Genomic DNA, 26,865 nt, shown 5'->3' on the forward strand with positions numbered 1-26,865 from the left:
CTTGTCCATCAAGACCAGGAATGTCTGCTCTGACTAGAAGCAGCTGTCCAGGGTCTCAGTCAAAGAAAGTTATTTTCTGTCATCTCCTGTGACCTGATCTTTTTAACTGGAGATGTCAGAGGACTGAACTTGGGAACATGGGCTGCAACCTGTCCTGCTTGCATAATGGGACTTCCTCTCCCAGGTTTCTCACTGTGTGCCCCCCCACCTTGCCCCCAATCTGCTCTGGGGTTTCTCCTAACCCTCCAGAGCAGATCTGGGGCTTCTACTGAGCTATGAACCCTCCCCAAGCATTTCAGTCAGCTGTTCAGCATTCTGTTTTCCCCCCACAATGGAAATAACATGTACTCTGCAGGAAGATCATCATGTGTAACAGTTACATGCGTGGCACTTTCCCTGTGAATTATAGACACACTGAGATCCCATAGGCAGGCACAGCTTCGCAGCCTATGTGCATTCAGGGGGAAACCTATCGAATAATAGAAAGGTAGTGCTGGAAGGGACCACGAGGGTCATCAAATCCAACCCTGTGCAACGCAGGAATCTTTTTGCCCAACTCGGGGCTCAAACCCACAATCCTGAGATTAAAAGTCTCATGTTCTACTGACTGAGCTATATATTTAAGCCTATGTTGTTAAATGTGATGATTTGACATGTGACTGCCCATTAATTAATGGATGGGCCTTCTGTGTAGGAATTTTGTAATGTATAAAGCAGTTCCGAATGTGAAAAGTATAGGGATCTATGCAGATCTGGGCCAGGTCAGCGCCTGTGTAGAGGCCACTTGTGAACCCCTTAGTTCTAGGGGGGAGTCATAATGCACATCTAACAAAGCATTAAATGAATAACAAATTATTTCAGTAAGGTTTGCGGGTCCTTAGAGAAGCAAAGAGCCAAGGACATATTGCCTGCTGCATATGTCAGAGTGCTGGTGTTATGGTTTTTAAATGCTGATCCCGTCCAATTTATCTGCTGTTTCTCCCATTGTTTTCTCCAAATAAAGATTGAAGTGCCCTAATGAGAGAAAGCACCCTTGGCAACCACCTCAGTAACAATGAGCCCGTCTGCTGTTGCTTATTCAAACTGTACTGTTGCTTTCTCTGAAAATTTTGCATTGTGCCTACTAATTGGCCCTCGGTGTTCATAAGGGCCTTCCTTTTCAACAGTTTCTCGTAACAAGGTTTTTCGGTTCCCATGAAGTTGAATAAATGTGACAAAAATAGAAGATACACGCAAAATTCGACATGGGTTGCATTTCACTAGCTAAATTATCTCAGCTCCAAGCCTCCATCTTAAACCCAAAGGTTAAGCTCAGCACAAGACCAGGCTGCTGGTTTCAGGGACCCACCACAATAGAGGGCTTGCTGACGACAATGTCTGGCAAGCCACTTGCTATTTTAATTTCCCACAGTGCCCTTGAGTGTTGGGTGCCCCAGTGCACTGTGGGAAAATTTAAATGGTGGGTGACTTCCCAGACCCACCCACTGTCACTAGCTGGGGGAAAGGGTAGGCTGAAGGGGGAAACAGGTGTCAGTGGTGGTGGGACCAAGGCAGGAATCAATGCCAAGGTAGACATCAGAGCTTTTAGAAGCTACTTAAGAGTATTTGACTGACACTAAGCCTGCATACTTCTTCAGTTACACTGAAACAGAAGTCACCAGACCCTTATATATAGTGGGAGGGTGGGAAGGGGTATTACTCAGAAGGGTGGTGGGAATGGGTGATGGGCTGATAGGTGTGGTAAACCTGTTGGCGACTGTTAATACCCCTCCCCACCCTCTCACTATATATAAGGGTCTGGTGACTTCTGTTTCAGTGTATCTGAAGAAGTGTGCATGCACACAAAAGCTCACACCAATGACAAACTTAGCTGGTCTCTAAGGTGCTACTGGAAGGAATTTTTCTATTTTATTTCTATTTTGTTTTCAATCAGTTGTGTCTTTGTGTAAGTTCTATATCCGTGATAATTCTTCTGCAGACATGTTCTACTAGATAAATTGATCGCTACCCCTTATCTTCCATATGTGACTCAGGTCTTTTGCAATTCGCAGTGCAACCAAAGCCCGAGTGGCTCAGAACCACACAAGTCTTATTTAGTAGATTGGGAAATCTCTCTTATAAATGAAGAATGATGGAGAAGAGCTGTAGTTTGGAGGTCAACTTTCTGGAATTAATCCTGCTTATGTGGCAGTAGAGAGGGTCCGCTTTGTTATGAGAGAACTAAATGTCCCTGAAAATTAGTAGGGCATCATGAACTTTTATTTAGCCTTGACAGCTCAAGCTGGTGGGCAGTGTCTTAAATCTCTCTCTCTCTTTCTCTCTCTCTCTCTCTCTGTGTGTGTGTGTGCAGGGTGTGTTATGTCTGAGGTTTCAATCCTGTGCAAACTTTCCTGGAAGTAAGCCTCACTAAGTACTGTGGAACTTACTTCTGATTAGAAACTGCATTGAATGGGGCTGTATTTCTTTTTTTTCTTTTCTTTTTCCTGAATGAACCTTTTCTTTTACTTTGTGTTATAGTAAAGCAGGGAAGGTAAACCTTTCGGCTTCAAGGACTGCATGTCTGAGTGCCACCCCTCCCGGGGGGGGGGGGGCTCCTCCTGACTGGTGTTTTATTGTGAGTGTATTCTGAAACATATTATTGACACAATAATAGTGCCTTAATGGTGGATTTATTTTGCTTTACAGTCATACCTCGGTTTGTGACCGCAATTCGTTCCGGGGAGCCGGTCGCTCCCCAAGTTCGTCGTAAACCGAGGGGCTCTTCTGCGCGTGCGCAAAGTGCCGACAGAGCGCTTCTGCGCATGCACGCGCTGCGCAGATCGCTTCTGCGATTCCGTGCGCCACAGAACCCGGATGTAAACACTTCCAGGTCCGGAGGTATGACTGTAGTTTGTTCTGCAATGCTATCTCAGTGCTACCACATCATTGCTGTCCATAGTAGCTACAACACAACAAAAGTGGGACAAAAAATAAAGTGAAACATTTGTGGCATAAAAAATTAAGAGGATTCCAGCAGGAAGTTACAGTATATGCACTGACTGAAAATGAAGCAGTTTCACAATCCCATAACTTTTGCAGGTGCAAACTGTATGGAAAGTGAGAATTTGTGTGACAGCCCCAATAGCATATGAGCACAAATCATTATGAATGTGCAATAAAAATGATGTTTGTAGGCCCTCTTCCCCCCGTCTCTCACACACAGTCTTTTTCTCTCACAGACACAGTCTCCCCTGTCCTCAGCATCACAAACAGCCTTCTCTTCACTCTCATATATAGACAAACAGCCACACAGCCCTTCTCCCTTACCTTACCTTACCTTACAAACTCTGGCCCAAGTCCACATGACAATTAGAATTTCACACCACGTCTCCTATCCCTGGGTTAGATGGGAAATTGTTCTGATGCAGTGTAAAGATGTATTTTCACATTCTGTTGAATGGCAGGATGAATTGCAGAATGGTCCTGACTGAGTGGGAACAATACGGCACAGGGCAGTTCCACAACAATGTGCTCTTAGCTTTCCCTGTAATATCATGCCTAGCTCTGACCAGGTCATAGATGGATGTTTGCGGAGAGATGTACTGTACAGTCTAACTTGTGGGGAAATGTCAGGAAATGTGTGCATTTCAACAAATTGTGAGATTTACCTCTTTGTTTTAGGGCACTTCCAGGTTGGTATCTTCTATTGTAAACAGATCGTAAGGATTGGATTTCCTTTTGCACATGTTTTGCACGTTAGCTTCTACCCATTCCCATTTTTTTGAAGTCATGGATATTGGTTGCTATGCCACCCGGAAAGTTGTCTTTGGACAAATGCTGGCTGCCTCGGCCTGAAAAGCAAGATGAGCGCCGCACCTCATAGTCACCTTTGACTGGACTTCAACATCCAGGAGTCCTTTACCTGCTATGCCACTACGTGTCTTCCACACCAGTGGGCAGATCTTGACACAATGTACGTGGTGGGCTGCTTTCCTGTCCCTCCCCTCAAATATTCCTCCTCTGCCTTCTGTTTTGGACATGTGCACAGATATTCTGTACCTATACATGCACACCTTTATACCGGTATATTCACAATGGCCCAAATGGAAGCTTCTTTTGTGTGTGTGCAGGAAATGTACATTTCCATTTAGTTCTTTTATTTTTATGTTTATTCTGCCCCTGTCTTCCCTCCCCCACTCCTGCAACAGAGGACTCCCTTGTGTTAATTAGCCAGGGATTATAAGACTTTGCACTAAGGATCATTATGGTAAGCTTTTGGCATGGGGAGAATTGAAGGGGGGGAAGGGCAGAGAGGACACATTTCCAACGCCATTCTGATACCATTTGTAGAAAACAGAGAGGACATGCCCATCACATGCCTAGGGTAATTTACCTCAATCTTTTACCATTTCATTCCACCAAATAATACATTTAAAAATTAAATTACAGACAGTTTAAATGGAAATCCCATTTATCCACCTCCATCATATTGGTCTGCCTGGATGGCTCAGTTGGTTAGAATGTGGTGCTGATAATGCCAAGGTTGCAGGTTTGATCCCTGTATGGGGAAAGCTGCCTATTCCTGCCTTGCAGAGAGTTGGGATTATCCTCAGGTTGCCTTCCAACGCTACAATTCTATGATTCAAGGCTCAGCACAAAAATTCTCTTTTAGTTCCACTAGAGGGAGTTAGATTCTAAACTCTAGCATCATTTCATGCCAAGAGTGTAGCAGCTGGAGTGGGGAGAACAAAGTACTGCTTAAAACTGTTGTGGGTTTGGGCTGTTATTCTTAGATTGTGTTAACTTCAGGCCTGTGCTTAGGTGTTCTCTCTCCTCCTTGTAGGAATGGAACAGATTGCCACACTGCCAGACATGGGCGTACCCAGGATCAAAACTAGGGGGGGGCAAGGGGAGGGGCCAAGGCACGGAAGGGGAGGGGCCACAAAGTGGGCGGGAACGGCGAACTCGCGCTCCGCCGGGCTGTGCCCCTCCCTAGCAGCAGGGCTGGTAGGCGGAGGCGGAGCCCAGCCCAGCGGAGCGCGAGTTCAGCGTTCCCGCCCGCCGCGCCGCGCTCTCTGGTTCCCCGCCGCGCTTGGCCTTGCCAGAGGGCGCGACGGGGAGCTGGAGGGAGGGTGCAGCGCGGTGCGGCGGGAATGGCGAACTCGCGCTCCGCCAGGCTGTGCTCCGCCTCTGCCCACCAGCCCTGCTTCTAGAGTAGGGCAGCTGCCCTAACTTGCCGCATGGTGGGTACGCCCTTGCTGCCAGATTGAAAGAACTAAATAAATCTGCCTTGCTCGTTGAGGATTAATGGCTATAATTTTGGATTCTAAACAGGAAGGAAAGGTGACTGAGGCTGCGCATATCCAGGTACACCAGTAGAAGGAATAGACAGGAGGGAGCTGTAGTAATGAGTGCACTAGTGTAGTAACCCAGTTGGTTATGTTTGTTCCAGGATTTTACTTGTACTGGGAAGTACCCAGCACACAAATAGGTCCTTCTGGTTGCTCTGCAACCTGTTCATTCCTCACTCAACACTGAATGCAGAACAGGTCCTTACAGGAGTTACTTCATACATGAAGGGCTGGGCATACTAAGCAACTTACATTTCCTGTCTTGGCCCTTTCATCTCATCTTGCTCTAATGGAAGAGAGAATTGAGGTTGTTATAACAAATACATATTTCCATCAGGCTGTAGCTGAGGAAGAGGTGAAGCCGCATAACTCATCCATTAGTTTGGATCACCTACCGTTTTGTACCTCTCCTAATCAGGGCCGGTGCTAGGGTTTTTTGTGCCCTAGGCAAGATCACCTTCTGGTGCCCCCCCCCGGGTGTCTGCCTCCTCCCTGCGGGCCTGGCCCAGCCTTCACCCCCTTCCCTTCCCAGCGCCCCTCCCGCTTACCTGCGACGTCGATGGCTAGGTTGCTCTGGCTGCCCTCGGGCTTCAGCCACGGACCCCCAGGCGCAACAGCAGCTGCTCCCGCCTGCCCGAGAAGTAGAGCACAGCGACGGCGCCTGGAGCCAAAGGCTTGGCTCTGGCGCGTGCGCCGCGGGAAGGGGCTACTCTCGCCCACTGACCTCCACACGCTGCTGCCCTCGGCGCTCCGGATACACCTGAGCTGCACCAGTGCTGCTGCTACCACCCGCCCTGGACGCGGGTAGGTGGCATTGGGGCGCAGCAGCCGCACAGCAGAGCAAGTCCTGCGAAGCCAGCAGCGCTCCCCATCGTGCTAGCACCCCCTCCATTTTAGCGCCCTAGGCAACTGCCTAGTTCGCTTTAATGGATGCGCCGGCCCTGCTCCTAATGAAACTGTTCTTAGCGGCCATTCTACTTGGTCATTGAGCTACTGGGAAGATTTTTTTGGTGCTCAAGTTTCCTTGTTTACATTTTCTTTCTCTCCCCTCCCCCTTTCCTTTTGTGCCATGTGTTTTTGGTTGTACTGTATGTCCAAAGGCAGCTCCTGTATCATTTTAAAAATCTTTGTACAGCACCTGCAACATTTTAATAGTTTGGAGGAAATCCTAGTTACTGGACATAATGTATTTCCTGCCCTGCTCTCTCCTTTGGCAGCACATGGTTTTAATTATGGAAAGGTGAAATAGAAATCAAATTTTGTGTGTGTGTGTGTGTGTGTGTGTGTGTGTGTGTATGAAATAGTCCTATCAGACTATATGCTGGGTGCCTCCAGACAGTCACTATTTTCTAGGAGGGATTCGAGCACATACCAGAAATGTAAGTTTGTGTAGTTAAAGTGGATTAAAGTTCTTTGTCATCCCGCAAACAAATCAAGATGAATGCTCATTGCTGTACAGCAGGCATCCCCAAACTGCGGCCCGTTAGATGTTTTGGCCTACAACTCCCATGATCCCTAGCTAACAGGACCAGTGGTCGGGGAAGATGGGAATTGTAGTCCAAAACATCTGGAGGGCCGAAGTTTGGGGATGCCTGCTGTAGAGTCATACCTCGGGTTAAGTACGCTTCAGGTTGAGTACTTTCAAGTTAAGTACTCCGCGGACCCATCTGGAACGGATTAATCCACTTTCCATTACTTTAAATGGGAAAGTTCGCTTCAGGTTAAGTACGCTTCAGGTTAAGTACGGACTTCCAGAACCAATTAAGTACTTAACCTGAGCTACCACTGTATAACTGCCCCACAAACAAATTGGAACAAATGCTCAATAAGGACTGGGCATAATCTCTACTCTGTGCAAGCTTTATGCAAGCAAATCAGGCCAATTGCTTACTAAAGAGGTCCTCTGGAGGAGCCCACTAATGATACACAAGGAATCTGCATATACATGCTGCTGCAGCTGCTTTTCTAAGGAAAGAAGTCATGCAAACAGGAGTCGGAAAAGGGGTGTAATTGGTATATTTATTTATGATACCCCAGGGTGCCCATCCCTTGCACTAACTGAGACAAAACAGGAATATACTGCCTACTGCCTATCCCACTCCTACCATGCCACATCTCTAACCACCTGGCCCTTTCACTGAACGTCCCTTTCACTGAAACTCAGTGCTCCCAAAGAGGTGGGGTGAGTGGGATGCTGCCTCTTGCGCTTCTGCCGCCCAAGGCCTCCACATAATGGGCGGTCCAGCTCTGATCATACCACAACAGCCTGCAGAACCCAGATAACATGCCTGGTTTCTTCCTTTGTTCTTCCTAGAGGTCATCAACATTTGGTACCTAGGTATTTCTATAAGATGGGCTGCCACAGGGAATCCATGCCTAGTCTCTGAGCAAATTATACATTATTGGTTGCAAACTGATTATTGATTATACCTTTTATTTTCTTCCCCTGCTCTTTTGGCCACACTATCGTGTGCTTCGGGATAACAGGAATTACTGATGGACTTACAAACATCAGAAATTAAATAAAACAATCCCATTCGTTGTACTTAAGTGAAAACAGTGTTCCATGCATTGGTGGCATTTAAGGCTTCAATTCTCACAGTGGCCAACCACAGGGGCCTGGAGGAAACCCACAAGCAGGACTTGACCACAAGACCACTCTCCCCTCTGGTGGCTTCCAGCAACTGCTATCAGAAGCTTACTGGCTCCATTACGGCTAGTAGCCACTGTTAGTCTGCTCCTCCATTAATTTGTCTAATAAGCTATCTAGGTTGGTGGCCATCCCTGCCTCATGTGGAAGAGAGTTCCATAGTTTAACTATCCACTGCACAAAGAAATCCTTTCTTTTAATATGTCCTGAAGCTTGAGGCACCAAAGGTGAACAAAAATCTCTTCTCCCCTGAGAGAAATAATGTATGTTGCTTTTTTACTGCCTTTTTAAAACAAATGTTGCTCTTATTAATTGCTTTTTAAAAATAAAAGTCATAAGGCCATATGGTTATAATGGTTAGGGGATTTTTATCTGGGGACTTTCTAATACAGTATAGCTTGTGGAACAAATTGTGGTTAAAGATGCTAACACAAAGAACAGGTGTTACATGCCTTTGCAGAAACTGCGGTTAAGAACACCAAACTTAGTTGGTCTCTAAGGTGCTACTGGAAGGAATTTTTTTATTTTGTTTTGACCAAGAAAACAAGATACTGTATTGACATGCTTCAGTGAAATAAAGGAACATGGCTTTATTGATAATGTAAGTATGTAAGGGGCTTAGGGGAACGGGAAAGATTAACCAAATAAGGGGCTTTGGGGAATGGAAAGGGGAATGGGGGTTGGATTTGACATTGCAACAATAGGATAGGTGTAGCCCTAAACTCGGCACGCCCCTTTCTAGTGGGCGGCGAAGGAGGGATTTGCGCTCGGGAAAAGGGGTTTATATATTCATGATTTTGATGAGGGGTGTGTGCCTGCTTTTCCAGGTCACCCACCTTGCAAGTGTGTATCTTCAATAAAATATTGCTGCTTCATCAACTTTGCCCAGCCTTCATTTCAGAAGGGGTCCTAGGACTTAAGTCCTGTGGGACCAGTATTTATATCTTGCATTCCCCTCCACTTTTAACATGACTTATAGACAGGCTGCTGCATGTCAATAAGAACAATACTTTCATTAGTGCGAACATGCTTTTCTAAAAATAAAACAGCATCCGATTTTGAGTTTCGTCAGAACTATTCATCATGGTAAACGAGGAAGAGTATCTCAGCTGTTTCATTATGCATGATCAAGCTCTCTTTAGCACCTCAGCCCAGGACTAATTGCAGCCATCAGCAGCCATTAACAGCCATCTCCAGGTTTACCACTCCCATCAGCCCACCACCCATTCCCACCCATCCCCACCACCCTCTGTATATATATAGGGTCTGACACTTCTGTTTCTAGTGTATCTGACGAAGTGTGCATGCACACGAAAGCTCATACCAAAATATAAACTTAGTTGGTCTTTAAGGTGCTACTGAAGGATTTTTTTTATTTTGCTTCGACTCAGACCAACACGGCTACCTACCTGTAACTCAGCTGTTTCATTTTATTGTTTTAATCCCTGTCCTGAGAAGTCTACTACCGAACAGCATTGCAATAAAAAATAAATACGCTTTCATTTTACCTGCTGGGCTTTTTTTGCGACGCTCCCCACAAGCGCTCCGAGCATTTTTTTTTTTTTACATACTGTATTACTATTACTGTGTTTTATTGCAATTTCTGCACGCTGGAGGAGCTTTCCCCGCAGCGGCCTTCCTAAGACGTCTCAGCCTCCAAGGGGCGGGGCGGAGGAGAGGGGCGGAGCCACCGCCTGTCGCAGCTTAACCCGCCGCCGGGGCCGACCTCCTCTTACGCAACCGGGCAGCTGAAGCCAGGAAAGGGAGCTGGCGAGGAGGCGGGCCCGACGCGTGCTTTTTGTTCAAACCCTCCAATGGGCGCAGGACGTCGGTAGAGATTGACAGCGCGGGTCAGGTGCGGGTCTTGCCAATAAGCTACCGCTGCTGGGATTTGACAGACGCACGCACACAAAACCCGGGCCATATTGTCGCCGTGCGGCTTCTCTTTAGCGCTCGGAGCAGGCGTGATCGGCGGCAGCTGCAGCAGCTCCTGAGGATTAACTTAATTAATTGCAAAAAGGATCCACCAAGCTGAGCTCGTGCACATCCCCGCGAGGCAAAAGGGCTCTTGAGGGTTTTGGGCTTTACCTATTGTTGTTGGCATCTCGGGCGCTCTGCGGGATAAGTTTGTGCGCTTCAGGAGGAATCCCGGCTTGGAGAGGCAGAGGACAAGAGGAGACCGGCGAAGAAGAAAAAGGTGGCGCCCTTTTGTTTCGTCTTGTTTTTCCTCTGCCCCAGAGTCAAGCTCCCCTTGTGTCCCCACCCCATTCCCCAGAAGTCACCCCAGGCGAGCCCCCCTCGTGCTTAGCTGTCGTGCCTTGATTTCTTTCCCTGGCCCGGAACAAAGCGCGACTTCTTCTTCTTCTCTGTCGCCTCTTTTAATGTTCCCCGTTTAAACAACAATATGAAAAGACGCTCCGAATTGTTCGGCCGTTTATCTCTCTGCTTATCCCCCCCTCCCTCGTCCTTGCAAGGAGCAGCGACGACCCTCCTCGCGCATGCTGCTTTTGTTGTTGTCTTCGCAAGGCATTGGCAGCTGCAGAAGATCACAGAGGGACTTTTCCTTGGCATGGAGACGCGTTGAGGGGGAAGGAGGGGAGCGGCCCCATCCCGGGCATGTTTTGCTTGGGTGTAACGCTCCTCGAGTTCGCTGGGACTTTTCTCTTGGAAGTCAGGGGCTGCCGTCGAAGGAGGGTTTTGCAGAGAGTAACGCGAAGCGAGTAGGGAAATAAGGAGCAGGGTGGGACTTCCTGAGGACTCCCTCCCTCCGCCCTTCCCCCCTGGCGTGGCCGCCGGCTCTGGGTAACTCAGGGCGCTTCATTCGACTGGCCCGTTTTTATTTCCTCCCTCAGATCTGCTCCCGGGTCCTGCTCGCTCTTGCTTTTACTGTTTGTAATTGGCTCGAGTGGTCCCTTCAGAAACCGTTAGCCCTGCGACCGGTAACTTGCAACGGCAGCCCTCCATAAAGTTCAGGACTACAACTCCTATCGCCCGCCCCTGACTATTGGCCGTGCTGGCAGGGGCTGGTGGGAGTAATAATAAAAATAAAAATAATTTTATTATTTATACCCCGCCCATCTGTCAGTTTCCCCAGCCACTCTGGGTGGCTCCCAACAGAATAATAATAATAATAATAATAAAGCGATCAAACATTAAAAACGTCCCTAAACAGAGCTGCCTTTAGATGTCTTCTAAAAGTCAATACTTGTTTATTTCCTTGACATCTGATGGGAGGGCATTTGAGGGCACTCAGTCAGCAAGCCAGAGAGTTGTTGCTAGTGATGGATTTTAAAGGGGGTGGGAGGCTCATACCCACTTGAAAGCCTGACTTCAGTGGTGGCTCATTATTAGTGAGGGGGAAAACAGAACTTTTTGGAAGAGTGTTTTTATTATATTTGCTACTCCACCCCTTCCCCATACAGAACTTGTGGTGGTAAAATGGCACCCTGAGTTCTGTTGTGGTAGGTTGGACTGGAAGAATGAAGTGACTGGCCCAAGGCCACCCAGGTAACTTCATGGCAGGATTTGAACACAATCCCCGCCACTACCACTAGTCCTTGTCCAACCAGGATGGGGAAGCGGATGACAATGGACATTTTTGGACTTCAGTTCCTATCAAGACAGCTAGTGTGTTGTAGTGGTTACAGTGTCAAATTAGGCTGAGAGGCAGTGCCGGGCCTAAAGTCACCCAGTGAGCTTCATGGCTGAATGAGGATTCGAACCCTGGCCTCCCAGGTCCTTATATGACACTCTAACCGCTGTACTGTACTGACAGCCTTTGCCGTTATACAGTACTTTGTTCAGTGGCTTCTGCACATGTTCCATGGTTAGAGAGTTAGCCTTTACATAGGGAGCAAGTTTCAGGACTTGTTCTTTGTTCTTGCCCTTGCAAAAACCCGAATTGGGCCCTGAAAGAACTCCCTTTTCCTCAGATTCCTCAGTCATTCTCCTTATTGGGGAGGGTGTGGGTGAAACTTGGTAAGAAAGAAAGGAGCAAGGCAGTTTGGCACATGCATAGGATGTAACTTGACAGAGGTCCCTTATAATCTGCTGCTTTCCCCCTTCCTGTTATGAAAGGAGGCCAAAACTGATCTCTGGAGTGAGCATACATGCTTTCTGTTGAATCCCCCCAGGGATAAGTGCTGTTTCCTAATAGCACTGAACAAGATGCCTTTGTACTTTCCTTTTGCTCTTGGGGATTTGATGTAAATGGCTCTTTACTTTGCGCCCACATGGAGTGGGGAGGAGTCTCTTGTGGGCTGCTGCGAAATGATGGAAAGGGGTGTGTGGAGCATAATAAGCCCTGTTTACAGTACAGTGGTACCTCAGGTTACAGGCGCTTCAGGTTACAGACTCCGCTAACCCAGAAATAGTACCTCGGGTTAAGAACTTTGCTTCAGGATGAGAACAGAAATTGTGCTCCGGCAGCAAGGCCGCAGTGGGAGGCCCCATTAGCTAAAGTGGCACCTCAGGTTAAGAACAGTTTCAGGTTAAGAATGGACTTCAAGAATGAATCAAGTTGTTAACCCGAAGTACCACTGTATAGTTATAGGCAGGTACAGGAACAGCTTGAGCATCCTGCTTCTGTGGAGGGAAGGGATTTATTTTTTAATTTTTTTACGAGGATCCAGGGAAAGGGATCTTCTGCAGGCAAGCATGTGAACTGTCAGGGTGCTGTTTTGCCAATGTAGCCTTGAAGAGAATCAGCCGCATCTCTCAGAATAGCTGTGGTGCAGGATTACAAACGCAGGCTGGCATAGCATGATCGAGATTTGACTGGTTTTGTTACTGAAGTTTCATAAGTGGTTGCCTATGAACAGCCTGGTGACTGCTTGCTTGTTGCTGTGATTGTAGAGAGCCAGGGAGGCAGACTTTATAACCGTATAAGGGGTGGATATTTGAGCAGAGTCAGGCTAGGTTTCTGCTGTTTGGACTGTTTTGCATCTTGGCAGGCAAATCTGCAGGGCGGCTGCCTGCCTGGTGGTGTATAAATACAGCCGCTGTCAGAGGGTCCCTAAAAGAGCCTGACTTAAGTCTGAGATGGCTCTCTCCTTGGCTGGCCTGGGACATGTGTTCTTTTCTTGGCCAAGAGCTCTGCAGCTCTCTGCCAAGTTTTGGCTCCTGGTGCTCTGAAAAGGAGCATGTGATTAAGATGTCTGCTGGTTAGAAAGTTGAGCTCACGTGCTCCAGCCAGCCAGACGGAGGCTCCAGTGAAGGGGCCTGTAAGGTAGCAGGAACTTCTAAATCTCAGGTCACAGTGCCGCCTGCTAGGCAAGTAGCAATGCCCGTAATCCTCCTGTTTCAAGTAGAATTAGTAGATCTGCATCAGTTGCCCTCTTACTGAGTGTTTTCAGATGAGCTGTTTGTGGAGCATTCATTCTGATCTGCTTGCATGGAGGTCAGATGACATTTTGTCAAAGCAAGTGTTAGCCCAGTGCATTTTTCCATTGCTTTCCTTATCACAAAAGGTCTGATTTGGGGGAGGAAATGGGTTTGTTGTGCGAAACTTCCCACTCATACCAGCCTAAACTTGTTAGTATGTGATTGAATCCCAAATGTTTTTGTCTGGAATGTAGTCATGAACTCTGATATTGCCACTTGCTCAACTGGCTGGAAGCTAGAAAGGGTTCTGTGAGTGTGTAGAAACTAGCCTACTAGTTCATTTCATTTCATTTAGTTACTCAGCCTGCTTTTGCCTCTGGCCCCACCCACCACTGGCATATGGCCCTTGGAAGGTTGCCCAGAAGGAAAACTGGCCCTTGGCCTGAAAAAGCTTTCCCACCCCTGATCTAGATGACCCCAAGGTCTTTCCAACCCTGTGATCCATCAGTGTGACTGTTATATTCTTGCTACACCTCTAAACCCCTTCATGGATCACTGCCTTGTCGTGGCGAAGGGGCTTAAATAACTTGGAGAAGTTATGTTTTGACCAAACGTGATCCACCTGGAGAAGGAATTGGCAAGCCACTCCAGTATCCCTGCCAAGAAAACTCCATGGACAAAGACAACAGGTATTACCAAACTGCGGGAGGCAGTGCAAGACAGGAGTGCCTGGCGTGCTATGGTCCATGGGGTCACGAAGAGTCGGACACGACTAAACGACTAAACAACAACAAGAACACCTCTAAAACTTATTCTGTCATGCCAAGGACAAGACTCCTGTCCTGGGCCCCCAACTAGCTCTGCATGAGCCTGATTCTGGGATTTTCAAGAGTGCTGGGAATTGTAGCTCTGTAAGGCTTAACTGCATTTACCAAGTTTATTTGGGGGAAACTGTTTGCTTTAATTGCACAGTGTGGAATGTCATTGTGGCTGTCCCAGCTGCTGAGTTTGTGGACCTTATGCTCTCTTCTCTCTACTGCTTCCCCAGGTATCTTTGACAGAGGTCTGGTGGTTTTCCTTTGACCATGTCCCGACGAAGCCAGCGCCTTGGAACTGTTCGTTATTACCAAAATGAAGATGATGACAACAGCAGTAATAGTGGAGGGAGTTCATTGCTGGGTAGTCAGCACATGCTATTTAAAGACGGCTCCGATAGGTAAGTCAGAACAAAGCAAAAGGGAACCCACACCTTTCCCTCCCTCCGAAATGTTGATGCACTGCCAAGTTTCTCTGCAGCTCATTATAAAACATTAGCTTGTTATTGCTGCCTTTCACATCCAAGGATTGCAAGTGATATGTAACTGGCATGAGCTGGGGATAGGAAGAGGCATTTTGTGTTGTGGGAGAAACTAATAGCAGCTTGCATGGTGAAATCTAAATTCACAAATTAGATAGATATTGCATTTTGAAAAATCACATTTTGCTTTTAGACATTTGGTTGAGAATTTTCAGCACTGAAAGTTGTATTCAGACTTCAAACTGGATTTCAGATTTATAGATCTGAAGCATGGATTATTGTTGAATTTCAAATCTGAGCACTGCTGTATTTTTAGGAAATTTATTGTTAACATCAAGCAGGGCCCAAACAGGTTTAACTGCAATATTAATCACAGCTATATTGCCCAGAGCTCTGACTCTGCAGCCTTCGAAGTGGTTCTCAGAAGACTCTCAACTTGATTCTCTTCCTACATAGAATTCCAGTATAAATCTTGCCAGATTCTCCCACATCTGACTTGTGATAACCCTCCCTGTTTCCAAAGTTTTTCCCCAAGCAGCAATATAGCCACACCTTGTCTGATGCACAGCACATTACTTGATTAGAGGAGAAAGGAAGGGTTGCAGTACAGGAGAAGTGATTTTTCTAGTTCTTCAGCTTTGCTGGATGTGACATTTCCAAAGTTACTAATCATATTTATTACAGAAGTCTTAAGGCCCTTCAATGTATTATTAAAAATTAAGTGTAGCACTAAAGTTCATCCTAGCCTTTTATAGAATGTACGGTGCAGCAGTCAGTTGGCACAAATAGGTGGTTATGCTGTGGGAAACTTATGTTGCTTTGAAAGAAAATAAAACTTGACAGGGCCCATTTTCAAAATCTGCTTTATACGTTTCACTTTTAGAAAGTAGCAGTAGCTTAGCACTACAATGGCACAGCATAGGGGGAAATATTTATTTATACATACATACATACATACATACATACATACATACATACATACATACAAACATACCCTGCCTTTTTTCCTTGATGGGACTCAAGGTGGCTTAGTTAAAAGCAAGCGCCACAGAAAACAGCCACAAAATGCACCATTAGAAAAAGGGAAACCTATCCTCTTTAAAATGAATTTTTTAATTGCTTGTTACAGCTAGAGAGTTCAGTCGCTTGCCAGCCATTACTGATGTCACATGGGCTGGCCACTACAAGTGCCCACTGTGCTTGCATTTATTTATCTATTTTTGCTTTTACGCCCAACCTTTCCTTCATGAAGGTCAAGGTGGTATACATTGCTCTCCTCCTCCATATTATCCTTACAACAACCCTGTGAGGTAGGTTAGGCTGAGAGATGGTGGCTGACCCAAGGTCACCCAGTGAAGGGTCACGGCTGAGGGAGGATTTGAACCAGAGTCTAGTCTGACACTCTCACCATTGCACCACACCTGTCACCATGTGAAGTGGCCTCTATTTGCTGGCTGTGACGTTTTTACTGGTCCTCTGTATTTAGGAGGAGGAGGAAATGTGGAAGAGCTGACTGACAAGTGCAATGACACTCAAACCACTATCCTGCGCTCTCTCTCTCTCTCTCTCTCTCTCTCTCTCTCTCTCTCTCTCTTGAAGTTTGAGTCCAAAAACAGGTCAGGGCCACAGGTTCCCCATGACCAAAGAAGTTCAGTTTAGAAAAAAGGCTGAGGGTGAGGGTAAGCTGTGCTCCTTGTTTTTCAGGCAAATGGCTTGTCAGGAATTTTCTCTTCCCCCTCACCCCTGGCCCAGTCAGTTGGCAACCCCATTTTCCATCTAGGAGTAGCTATTGCCTGACTCCTGAGGCGGGGGGTAATGCATTCATGTGCTGCTTGTGAGCTTCCCAGAGGCATCTAGTTGGCCATTGTGGGAAAAGGATGCTGGACTAGGTGGGGCTTTGGCCTAGTCCAGCAGGGCTCTTTCGTTCCTCCTTCCTTCCTGTTCCACCACGAGCAGCTGCTAGACGCTAAGCCATCCAGGAAAACCGCAGCTGCTGCAGAGGAAGCAGGCAGGAAGTAAGAGGTGGGAGAAAGAGCAAGCAGAGCAGTCTATTTGTGTGCTGAGCACATCTTCTCTCGCTTTGCAGAAGATCCGTAGGCGGCTAAGAAATGTTGTCATCTGCCTCTGCTCCCCCCAACTTTTTAAAATCATTTTTTTAAATAGGCCAGGCAGAAATAGCTGCTTGTGCTATTTAAAAATGCACTCAGCGGCAAAGTTGTATATCTCTGTATTACCCTGGGCATTTCTCTTAATTCTACATGAAAAAACCATGTTCTGGTTTCTTCCTGTAATGGAAACACCCTGTTGATCCCTCAGTGGCTATTTCCTGAGCCATCGTCACACCTAATCTACAGACAGAGAGGTGAGACAGGAAGTATCTATGATACCACAGCAAATATGAGCCACTGGTTTGCTGAGGTTATTATTGAAATTTTAATTTTTTTAAAAAAATATTTTTATTAATTTTCCAATTAAAACCAATTATATCACATTCAATATTTCAAATTATACACATATATATATCAATCAGACCGAATGTTATGCCAAATCATCTAAAGAATTTTTTATTTGGGTTCCCATGCTTCAAGAAATTGGGAATTCCTCGCAACTGTCCACTGCCGTCTTTTTTCTAAAGTTCAAATCGTCCTTCAAGTTCATAATAATCCAGATCTTCCCCTTACAGTCACATAGATGTTTTCTACTTTCACGATTGTTTCCCAGCTGCTGATATAAATATCAAACAAAGTCTCACAGATGTTCTTTCTCCTGTGTGAGTTAATCAGTCCAGCCTCCCCATAAATCTTCTTAATGGAGCTCCTGTTGCGTTGAAGCAATTCGAAGTAGCGCCATCTTAAAAAGCTCAAATCACTTTCGCTTTCCTCTCATGGCCATGAAAATTTACGATCATTATAGAATTTACGGCTTTTCCAGGCAGGAGACCCAAACATCAAACCATAGACTCTTGGTAAATTAATGGATCTCCTTGCCCTATAGCTGAACTTAGCTTCAGGTCGCTGCTCCAATTTAAAGTGCGTCACAGCTCATAAATCCTCCGAACGCATTCAGAACTCCTTCCGTCCGACTAGGGGGGGGCTTTTCTCATCGGCAACTCCACATCTTTAAAAAAATATGCTCAGTAACAACAGTTATAAGGTTCAACTCACACAGTCTTTTGCTTCTCTTTCACTCCAAACAAGCCAGGACATCGCGTCCGGGAAGGTACGAGGCAACAATATGAAGAAAAAAAATAAAATAAAAACTCACTCCCCTTATCGCTCCGTCCCCATCAATCCTTCTTCCAGATGCAGTACAATCTTTGACTCCTCTCACTCGGCAGCATAAATTTCTCAGCAGTAAACAGCGCTTCTTTCCCTCCTTCTGAAGTATGTCCATAGATTTAAGCCTAATTATCTTCTTTAACCATGGAAATCCCCGCCATGCAGATTAGCGTCCGGGAGTCCTGGCCCTTGTAAGTGCTCAGCCCAAGCTCCCCCCACTCCAAAAACAGTCGGAGTGGGTCTGGGGGCATCGCGGGCCAGCGGCCCCTCTCCGTAACCCCCGGAGAGGGTAGGGGGTTGCCATTTACTCCCCTAGCAACCGCCAAATTCCTTACAAAGGTCAGAGAGATGGAAAACAGGTCCGCCATTCCTGCAGGCGGAAACCGGAACCCGAATGTTATTATTGAAATTTTAAAGTGTAGGTGGGCAACCTGTGGCCCCAATATCAATTTTGTGGCTCCTGAAATTTCCTCATTCTTTTATATTGTCAGGGGTTAGTCCTTTCCTCTTCGTTTCTTTTTCTTTCTTTCTTTTTGCCTGGCTTCTTAAAGTGTGTCTCCCCTCTTTCTATGTAATTTTAGAACAACTGGAAGGATCTGAGAATGTGTTTATAGCACACTGAAGTCAGAAAGGTGTTGCATTCACTTGCTTTCCAGAACATTAGCTGTATTGATCTGTTGTATTAAGCTCCCTTGTATACTTACTTGAGAGTAACCCCGTCAAACCCAGTGGGGTATGCTTCTGAGTAGACCTGCATGGGATTGAGAGAGCTACGGTAACTTCCAGTAGCTTTGATTACCGGTGGTAGGCAGCCCCCTGAGGAAATGTGTCCCTTGGACAGAAAAAAGCTGTCTGGCCCTGTTTAAAGCTTCAGGCCTTGCGACACACTTTTAAACTTCTGGGTTGCCCCAGTTCATCCGCAGTCCATCAGTCATATGGTTCAAAACATGCATAGTGTGCACAAGTGCCTGGATTGAGACATTGCTCCAATGCTGGCATAAGAAAAGGAACAGAACAAAGCCACCCACAGAGATATCAGGAGAAGGAGGGTTCTCTTGTTCTAGGATCCTTTCCCCACCTGGAGCGTCAAGCATGCCCCATAATCCCCATAATCTACAGCATAGAGCATGGGTTCCCCAAGGGAGCCCACAACCTGATTTCACCCAGCCCTCTGGGTTCCATCATCTGTTCAACAGAGAGGGGAAAGGGCTTCAGGCTTGTGCAAACTGTACAGTTGCAGCTCCTTCCACTGCAAGATCAAAGCAGAGGGGGGAATGTTTCAGCATATGTTTTGCAGATATGCAAAAGGTAGTCTGTGTATTTTGCAGTGGCTGTTGCATGCCTGCCTTTCAAAGTTTTGAGTTTCTAAATAGCTTTAACTTGGGGCTTGCAGTTTATCTGTGCACAATCTTATTTGCATTCTTCTGCAGAGATGACTGAATTCTTTTTAATAAAAACAAAAGCAAGCTAAATGTCATACACGAATTGTAGTTGGTGACTTGTTGTTTTCATCTTTATCTCACCCTTTCTCCAATGCACATGGTTCCACCTTCCCATTTTATCCTCACAAAAATGCCATGTGGCAGCTAAGACTGAGAATGTGTGACTGGCCCAAGGTCGCCTAGTAATAAGAAAGTAAGAAGAGTCCCTGTTGTCATGGTGGCTGCCCAAATGCTCCTGGGAAGCCCACAAGCAGGGCTTGAGCATAACAGCACCTGCTGCACATGTTCCCCAGCAACTGGTCTCCAGATGCATACTGTCTCTGATACTGCAGGTAGTGCATAGCTAGCCACCATGATTACTAGTAGCCTTTGAGCTTCACAGCTAGACAGGGATTTGAACCAGTCCCTCCCTGGACCAAGTTTAAAGCTTACAGCTTGCTGCCCTTTCAGGGTATCTCACCCACCTGCAGTGCACAATTATCGCCACATAATGGACATTCAAAAGCCAGTTCTAATCCCTTTCAGATCCACACTAACCTTGAACACGCATCATTTCCCCTTTTCTCTTTCTGTCTGGTTAAGCATGGATATGTCTGTTAAGTGGTGAAAGTTTAGTCCAGGCATAGGCAAACTCGGCCCTCCAGATGTTTTGGGACTGCAACTCCCATCATCCCTAGCTAACAGGACCAGTGCTCAGGGATGATGCGGGGTGTAGTCCCAAAACATCTGGAGGGCCGAGTTTGCCTATGCCTGGTTTAGTCATCACATACCACCAGCTTCATGTGTGTGAGCTTTGCCTTTCCCACACATTTATTGATTGATTAAATTTGTATATTGTCTTTCCTCTGATGAACTCGGGGCAGTGTTTGTAGGTTTATTCTCAGCTCTCATTTTATCCTCTCAACAACCCTGTGAGGTAGGTAGGAATGGAAGAGAAAGTAGATAACGTTTGCATTTAAGGGCTGACCTGCTGAATTCACAGTTTCTGAAATGCAAGAATCAAAACACAGCCATCCTTCAAAATTTGCAGTTCCCTGGATTCTTCAGTACAGTTCTACAGCCAAGTAATATGTCCAAAATGCAAATATTAGAAGAATATATACATAACTGTGAAAATAGCATACAAAAATGCATATATTAGAGAAAATTGCTTTGCAAAAATGTGCATATTGAACAGAACTAGATACAAAAATGTGTATAATAGGAGAAATTAGCACTACAATGCTGATGAATTTAAAATAAAAATCGCAAACTAACGTAGTCTGGAGAATTGAACTTAAGACTGGAAGAATGAGAAATCCATCCCTGGTGGTAGGCTTGCTTGAGAAGTCTCAGTCAATGAGTTTGTTTCATGACATAGTGGGGATTTGAACTGTGGTACCAGTATTTATATGTGCGAAAGTTGCCCCAGGTCGTTTGACCTTTTTAAAAGATATAGTTCTAGAAAAGACTGCACAAGACACTCTGTTTAGGGTTTAAACATAACACATTATTTTATGTGGTATACTAAAACATATTTACATGCATTTATTTATATAGGAACCGCTCTGGCGGGAAGGTAAACGATGTTTCCGTGTGCTGCTCTAGTTCGCCAGAAGCGGCTTTGTCATGCTGGCCACATGAGCTGGAAGCTATACGCCGGCTCCCTCGGCCAATAATGCAAGATGAGCGCGCAACCCCATAGTCGGTCACGACTGGACCTAATAGTCAGGGGTCCCTTTACCTTTACCCTTTATATATCTGGGACTGACAGACATAGGAGACTTTACAGATTTCTTCTGAGGCACATCAGCATACAACAAACTCACTAACACTCTACAGTTGATAACAGACATAACTGAAAAAACTGCCTACTGCGGTGACATCATAGAATTCTATGCTACATTAACTATTTCCATAGCATTTTAGATGCACCACTCCCACATGAACCTAGTTCTTCCATTTCTTAGTCCACCATTCTAACCATTATCACACTGACTCACATCGGCATGACAATGTGTTCCTTTTTTCACTCCTGCAGCCGGAGCCTGAGAAGGAAATCGAGCAGTGTGAAGCGGCCGTCTCCGGCTCCTAGCCTGGGAAGCAGCCCTGCTGCCCATACCACCTCCTATTATAGCGAGTCTGTGGTCAGTGAATCTTACCTGGGGGATGGCAGGGGACTTTCTGCCAGAAGCAGCGCCATCTTGGATGATCCACTAGACCGCAATTCTTACTGGAGTGAGTATTTCTTTTCTGCTTAAGCCAAGGTTGGGGAATCTGTTGCCCTCCAGGTGTTGGTGGGCTCCAACTCCCATCATCCCTGGGTGTTGGCCATGCAGGCTAAATGGAGGTGGCGTCAAACAACATTGGGAGGGGGGGGATACCAATCTCCCGCCCAGTATAAGTTGTAGAGAGGTTCTATATGGTTGCTTAGCACCCTTCCCAGCTACTTCTTACTTATTCTGAAATATTTATATCTGCTTGCTCTGCAGATCATATGTATGTTTTTCTGTTAGAATTACATAGTATTTTGACTGCTCTATTTATATTGATAAGAATCAGAGTTGTGGGTTCAAGCCCCACATTGGGCAAAAGATTCCTGTATTCCCGGGGCTTGAACTGTGTGAGCTTTGTGGTCCCTTCGAACTCTACAGTTCTGTGTTTCTAGGTATACTTAATGGTTGTGGCTGTGAATTTCATGGTATTGTTGTGTGTGATGTTGTTAGCCTGAAGAACAAAGGCCTTCAAAGTAGGAAAAGACTTTAAATACACCAGCCTTCCTCAACTTGGTACCCTTCAGATGTTTAGGGCATTCCTGCCCATTGGCTACGCTGGCTGAGGCTGCTGGGAGTTGGGAACATCTTGCTCTTCCCCAGGTATTTTAAGTTGGTGCAGGATGGCAGCCAAACCACAGTTTGGTTAAGGTTTGTGGCTAAGCTTTCTTCTCTTTAATCACAGCCCATAGTTGTAGGAGAAACCTTGGCTACAGGTTATAGTTAAGGGATGTAATGGCTAATTTGACATCAGGTGGGCGTAGCTTGCCCAAATCTGTCTCATGGGTCAAATAAGGAGGTCTAGCAAGCCAAATTGGGCCCAAGAGCCATTGGTTCTCCACCCCTGGTCTGGACAATACTGAGATTGATGGTCTGATCCAGTATGATTAGGAAGCTTCCTGTGTTCCTAAAGAAGTTCCTCTTTCCTGCCCAGGTGAGGAGCTGTCAACGAGGAGGAGGAGAGGTACTGGAGGCTTGGAGTCCAGTAAAAAAATCAATGGGCTAGTGGAAAGGAAAACCTACGACACCTATGCCTCATCATCTGGCTACTCCTCTGAGGATGACTATGCAGGTACAGAAGTGCTCTTTGTCCCAAGGCAGTAGCAATGGTGCTCTGTAACGAGAAACCTCCCAGGAGAGAAAACTCCCATTAAAAAATCTTCTCGCATCAAGCCCTGTCCTGCAGCATAGACTGCTTTTAGGTCTCTTGTGGTAAAAACAGAGATAACCCTTTCACAATGGCCCTTTGCCTGTAGTGTCATCCTAGCTTTGCTGCTCCTCACACACACCGGCAAACCTTTGGTTCTGGCATCAGTCTCCCACCCACCCGCCGTTCCCTCATGCTGCAGGAAGGCTGCTCACTTTCGTAAAAAAAACAAAATAAGAACGACATGACACAGAATGCAAAATTCCAGTTACAATTAAGCGAGTTACAGCGACAAGAATTTAGATGCCCATACTGGTCTTGTGTTCTAGGGTTCTGTGGGGGTGGGGCAAGACCAGTTGTTATTTCTGCAGCGGATCTGCGTTCCCAGCATTCTAGAGCTGACCAATCGGCATGAAAGGGGGAGCTTTTTAGCTGCTGTGTGCTCCAAAGCGAAGGAACACTGAAAGCACAAGGTGCTTCATTTTGAAGAGAATGGTGTGCAAGTTCTGTTACGCACAATGGAACTTCACGGGAGCCACAACTTAAGTCACTCCAAAGGAAGATACTGGAGCACACCAGAGCTATGTGCATAGGAAACAGTAGATCTAGCTAAAAGGCAGCACGTGGAGGTCTGTGCTGATAGTTGCAAAGCATCCCTAATTTTTATTACTATTGTATAGTAGAAGGTTGTACAATATTCGAAGGGGTGAGGCTGTGAGGGGGCATGGGCTTGACTATCATGAAGGAACCCTGCTCTTCTGAATTTGCCACTATACTACTGGATGCCAAGACACCTCACCCCACGGCAGGGCAAAGAGGTGAGTTTTCACCTGCTGACAAAATGACAACAGTGTTGTGATTGGATGGGCCTGAGAGGGGAGGTTGCTTCAAAGGTGTGAGGCCAGCACAGGGAAGGCCCACCCATGTGCCCCCTTCCTCACTAGGCGTAGGGACCACCACCAAAACTTCCCTAGCATTCTTAAAACTCAGGCAGGTTGGTAAATATTTTATCAGTCCCCTGTTTCCTTGGACAGGTTTCTTCTACTTTGGGAACCAAGGAAATAGAATCGTAAAGAAATAATGTATTTTCCTTCCATTCAAAGTGTGTGAGGGAGGGAGGAAGAAGTGATGCCCTGTTTGCTGACAAACCTATACTCTGTTTCCTGCAGGTCACACCTACTTGGACCAGAACACTTCTGGTTCCGTGCTGAGGAATGCACTCTCCAAAGCAGGCTCTTTTCTGTGGCTGGTGCTTACGTCACCAGGTAAATGGAAAAGCCGTTAAGTGTTTTATTTACAGGAGTGATTTTCATTATGCAAGTTAGCAAATGGAAATGAAAAGACAGCCTGAGCCCTTCTATCCCCACTGAGATCAAACTGCTAGTTGTCCATCATATTACAGAGGCCTGGCTGGCCTCAACTACAAATCAGGCATTTAGTGTTTCTGGTCCAGTGCTGTGGAACACTTTGCCAGCAGAGATGCAGCAGACACCCTCCCTTTGGGCTTCCATACATCTCTTGAAGATCTTTTTGTGCCATTTCTGCTGTCAGATCTGCCTACATGGCAAGGGAATAAGGAAGTTGCATGCCAAGACCTGTTTCCGATGAGCTACATTGGGGAGATGGGAAGTGCATGAAGGGAAGCTGGTATTATACCACTTTGCCAGAACAGGAAATGAAGTCTTAGATCTTGAAACAAGCTGAGCTGTTGACATGGCCTGTTGCTGTTTTTCATGGTGCTCTGGTGACTTTGCAGGTCGGGTCTTTGGATTGCTATACTGGTGGATGGGGACCGCGTGGTACCGCCTGACCACTGCAGCCTCCCTGCTGGATGTCTTCGTCTTAACACGGTCAGTGTGGCAGAGAATTTGGAACGCTCAGGAGTGTGGCTGGCAGCAATTTCTGAACTGGCTGAGAGGCAGCAATTGGGTGGGAGCTGAATAGTGCAAATGCCAACAGGGTTTCCAAAGCTTGCCCTAGAGGAGGAAGTGGGAGGCTCTTGCTCTCCAGGAGTTGATAGACTCTGACTCCCTGAAAATTGGCCATGCTGAACTATTTTTCTTTCTTTTTCTGGTTTGTATCTGATGTTTTAGCTTTGATGTGGTTGCAGGGGCGTTACTATTTTGATTTAGTTATTCAACTTGGAATGACACTTTATAGCCCCTGTGTATATACATTTAATTAATTAATAATAAATAGTGTATATGTTGTGTGGTGTATATGCTGTGTGGTTGTGTGTTAGCTGCCTTGAGCTTTTTTTAAAAAAATTAGGCGGGCTAGCCATTTGAAAAATAAACAAAATAAATATGTGCAGTCTTTCTGATGTCGTACAGGCTGCCCCTTATTTCCTGGAATGGCCTTTCCCATGGCTGATGCTGGACTACAATTCCTATCATCCCTGACTGTTGGCCATGCTGGCTGGGGCTGATGGGAGTTTGGAGTCCCAACACCATTGGGAGGAAGACAACAACAGGTTGGAGACAGCTGAACTAAGGGGTCACCATATGTAACCCAGTACCTGGGGCTGAGACTGGAGCTACAGGTTGCAAGAGACTTGCAACTGCTGCTGCCCATCTAGCTCCTTTTGGTTCCTCTTCTCACTAATGGTAACCAAAGTGTTGTGCGAAGATGTCATGTTGCGTATTTCCCCGTCTCCTTCTGTTGCATTGTGGGGTGGGAAAGCCCACAGCATGATGGCTGACACATTGTGTTGTGGTAGTCCAGAGGTTAGTAATCTCAGTCTCGGAGAGGGGCAGTGCAATAATTACTTGCTACATGTTGCCTGTGGTCTGAATGTGGCTCTCTGTGCTTCACTGTGTGGCCCTCAGAGCTCTCCCAGGACCCACCCCTCACTCTCCCTACTTTGCACCCCTGGTACTTGGAACTTGGATAATGCCTCTTGCTTGCCTGGATGGAGGTTAGAGAGGGTTGTGGCAGTGCAAATGTAAAATTTAGCACACTGTACAAAGGTAAACTATTCATCCATTGCTTTCCCTGCTTTTGCCTTTTGCCCTGCCCACCACTAGCATGTGGGGCCCCCAGAAGGTTGCCCAGAATGAAATGTGGCCCTCAGGCTGCAAAAAGATTTTCCCACCCTTGTGGTAGACATTATGAAGAAGGAAGGGCAAATTGACCACAGACAGTGGCTGCTCCGCTTCTTTGTCAGGTTTTGCTTTTGTGGAATTCCACTGCATCTTATCCTCTCCCTTTCTCTCTTGCTCCTTGGTGCCCAGGAGCTATCCGATTCTGAAGAAGCTCCTCTTGTTGCTGCTCCTGTTGCTGCTCCTGACTGCCATTGGCTACGGTGAGTTCCATATTGGTGCCTTGCTGTCAAGGTCCTCCTGCACATCAATAAGCACTGCTTAATGATTAGTTCCTCACCAACTTCCTTTCAGAAAGGGGAGAACTGTAGTGTAATAAGGACTGCTTTGCAGGATCAGACCATCCACCATTCCTCCTCCTGCAGCAGCCAACCCGATGCCCCTGGAAGCTTGCAGGCAGGGCATGATGGCAATTATTAGTCCCTGTGTTTTATCTGCCTGCATCTGAACACTGAGGTTCCAATTTTGCCTCCTCGGCTTGTAGCTTTTGTTAGCGATATTCTCCAAGATTCTGTCTGATCTCTTAATTTTTTTAAATTTCCCCTTCTGGGGAGAGGCTGTAGCTCAGTAGGGGTCCACGTTTTACATGCAGAAGGTCTGAGGTTCACCCACCGGCAACTCCAGGACGGGTGGGGGAAGGCCAGAGTTGGGGCTCTCCAGATGCTGCTGAACTATAACTCCCCCCCCCATCCCTGAGCATTGGCCATGCTGGCTGGGGCTGGCAGGATTGGTTTGCCATGGAAGGCAGCGTTGAGCTAGAAGAACCATGACTACTTCCAAAACTGGTGTCCATTCCCACATCTTATGGTGAATTCCCCTAATTAATTTGTGTGACGTTCTTCCTTCTATCTGTCCTGAGCTGACTGTGGTGCCAATCCGTTTCATTGAGTGACCGTATGTTCTGGTGTTATGAGGTTGAGTGGTGTTGTATAAATCAGCCTAGCCACGTAAGCCCTCATTTGAATATTGGTGTATACTCTGAAGTTTATATTTAACTAGATTTTTGTAAATCAGTCTGCACATTGCTTTGACAGAATAGCTGAGTA

At 46.4% G+C, this 26,865-nt stretch overlaps 1 protein-coding gene across 2 annotated transcripts in view; it reads left to right on the plus strand.

Moving 5' to 3' along the window:
- The first annotated feature begins 9,887 nt into the window (after positions 1–9,887).
- The window catches only part of SUN2 (Sad1 and UNC84 domain containing 2), a 35,906-nt gene continuing 18,928 nt past the window's right edge, over positions 9,888–26,865 (plus strand). For both annotated transcript variants that reach the window (XM_035128409.2, XM_035128410.2), the window contains exons 1-7: positions 9,888–10,177; positions 14,351–14,518; positions 21,340–21,536; positions 22,506–22,643; positions 23,888–23,983; positions 24,475–24,568; positions 25,952–26,022. In XM_035128409.2, the coding sequence (XP_034984300.2) occupies positions 14,388–14,518; positions 21,340–21,536; positions 22,506–22,643; positions 23,888–23,983; positions 24,475–24,568; positions 25,952–26,022 (727 nt within the window). In that variant the 5' untranslated portion in view covers positions 9,888–10,177; positions 14,351–14,387. The remainder of the gene's footprint in view (positions 10,178–14,350; positions 14,519–21,339; positions 21,537–22,505; positions 22,644–23,887; positions 23,984–24,474; positions 24,569–25,951; positions 26,023–26,865) is intronic.

The sequence above is a fragment of the Zootoca vivipara genome, chromosome 10, assembly GCF_963506605.1.
Source record: "Zootoca vivipara chromosome 10, rZooViv1.1, whole genome shotgun sequence".
NCBI classification, from domain to species: domain Eukaryota; kingdom Metazoa; phylum Chordata; class Lepidosauria; order Squamata; family Lacertidae; genus Zootoca; species Zootoca vivipara.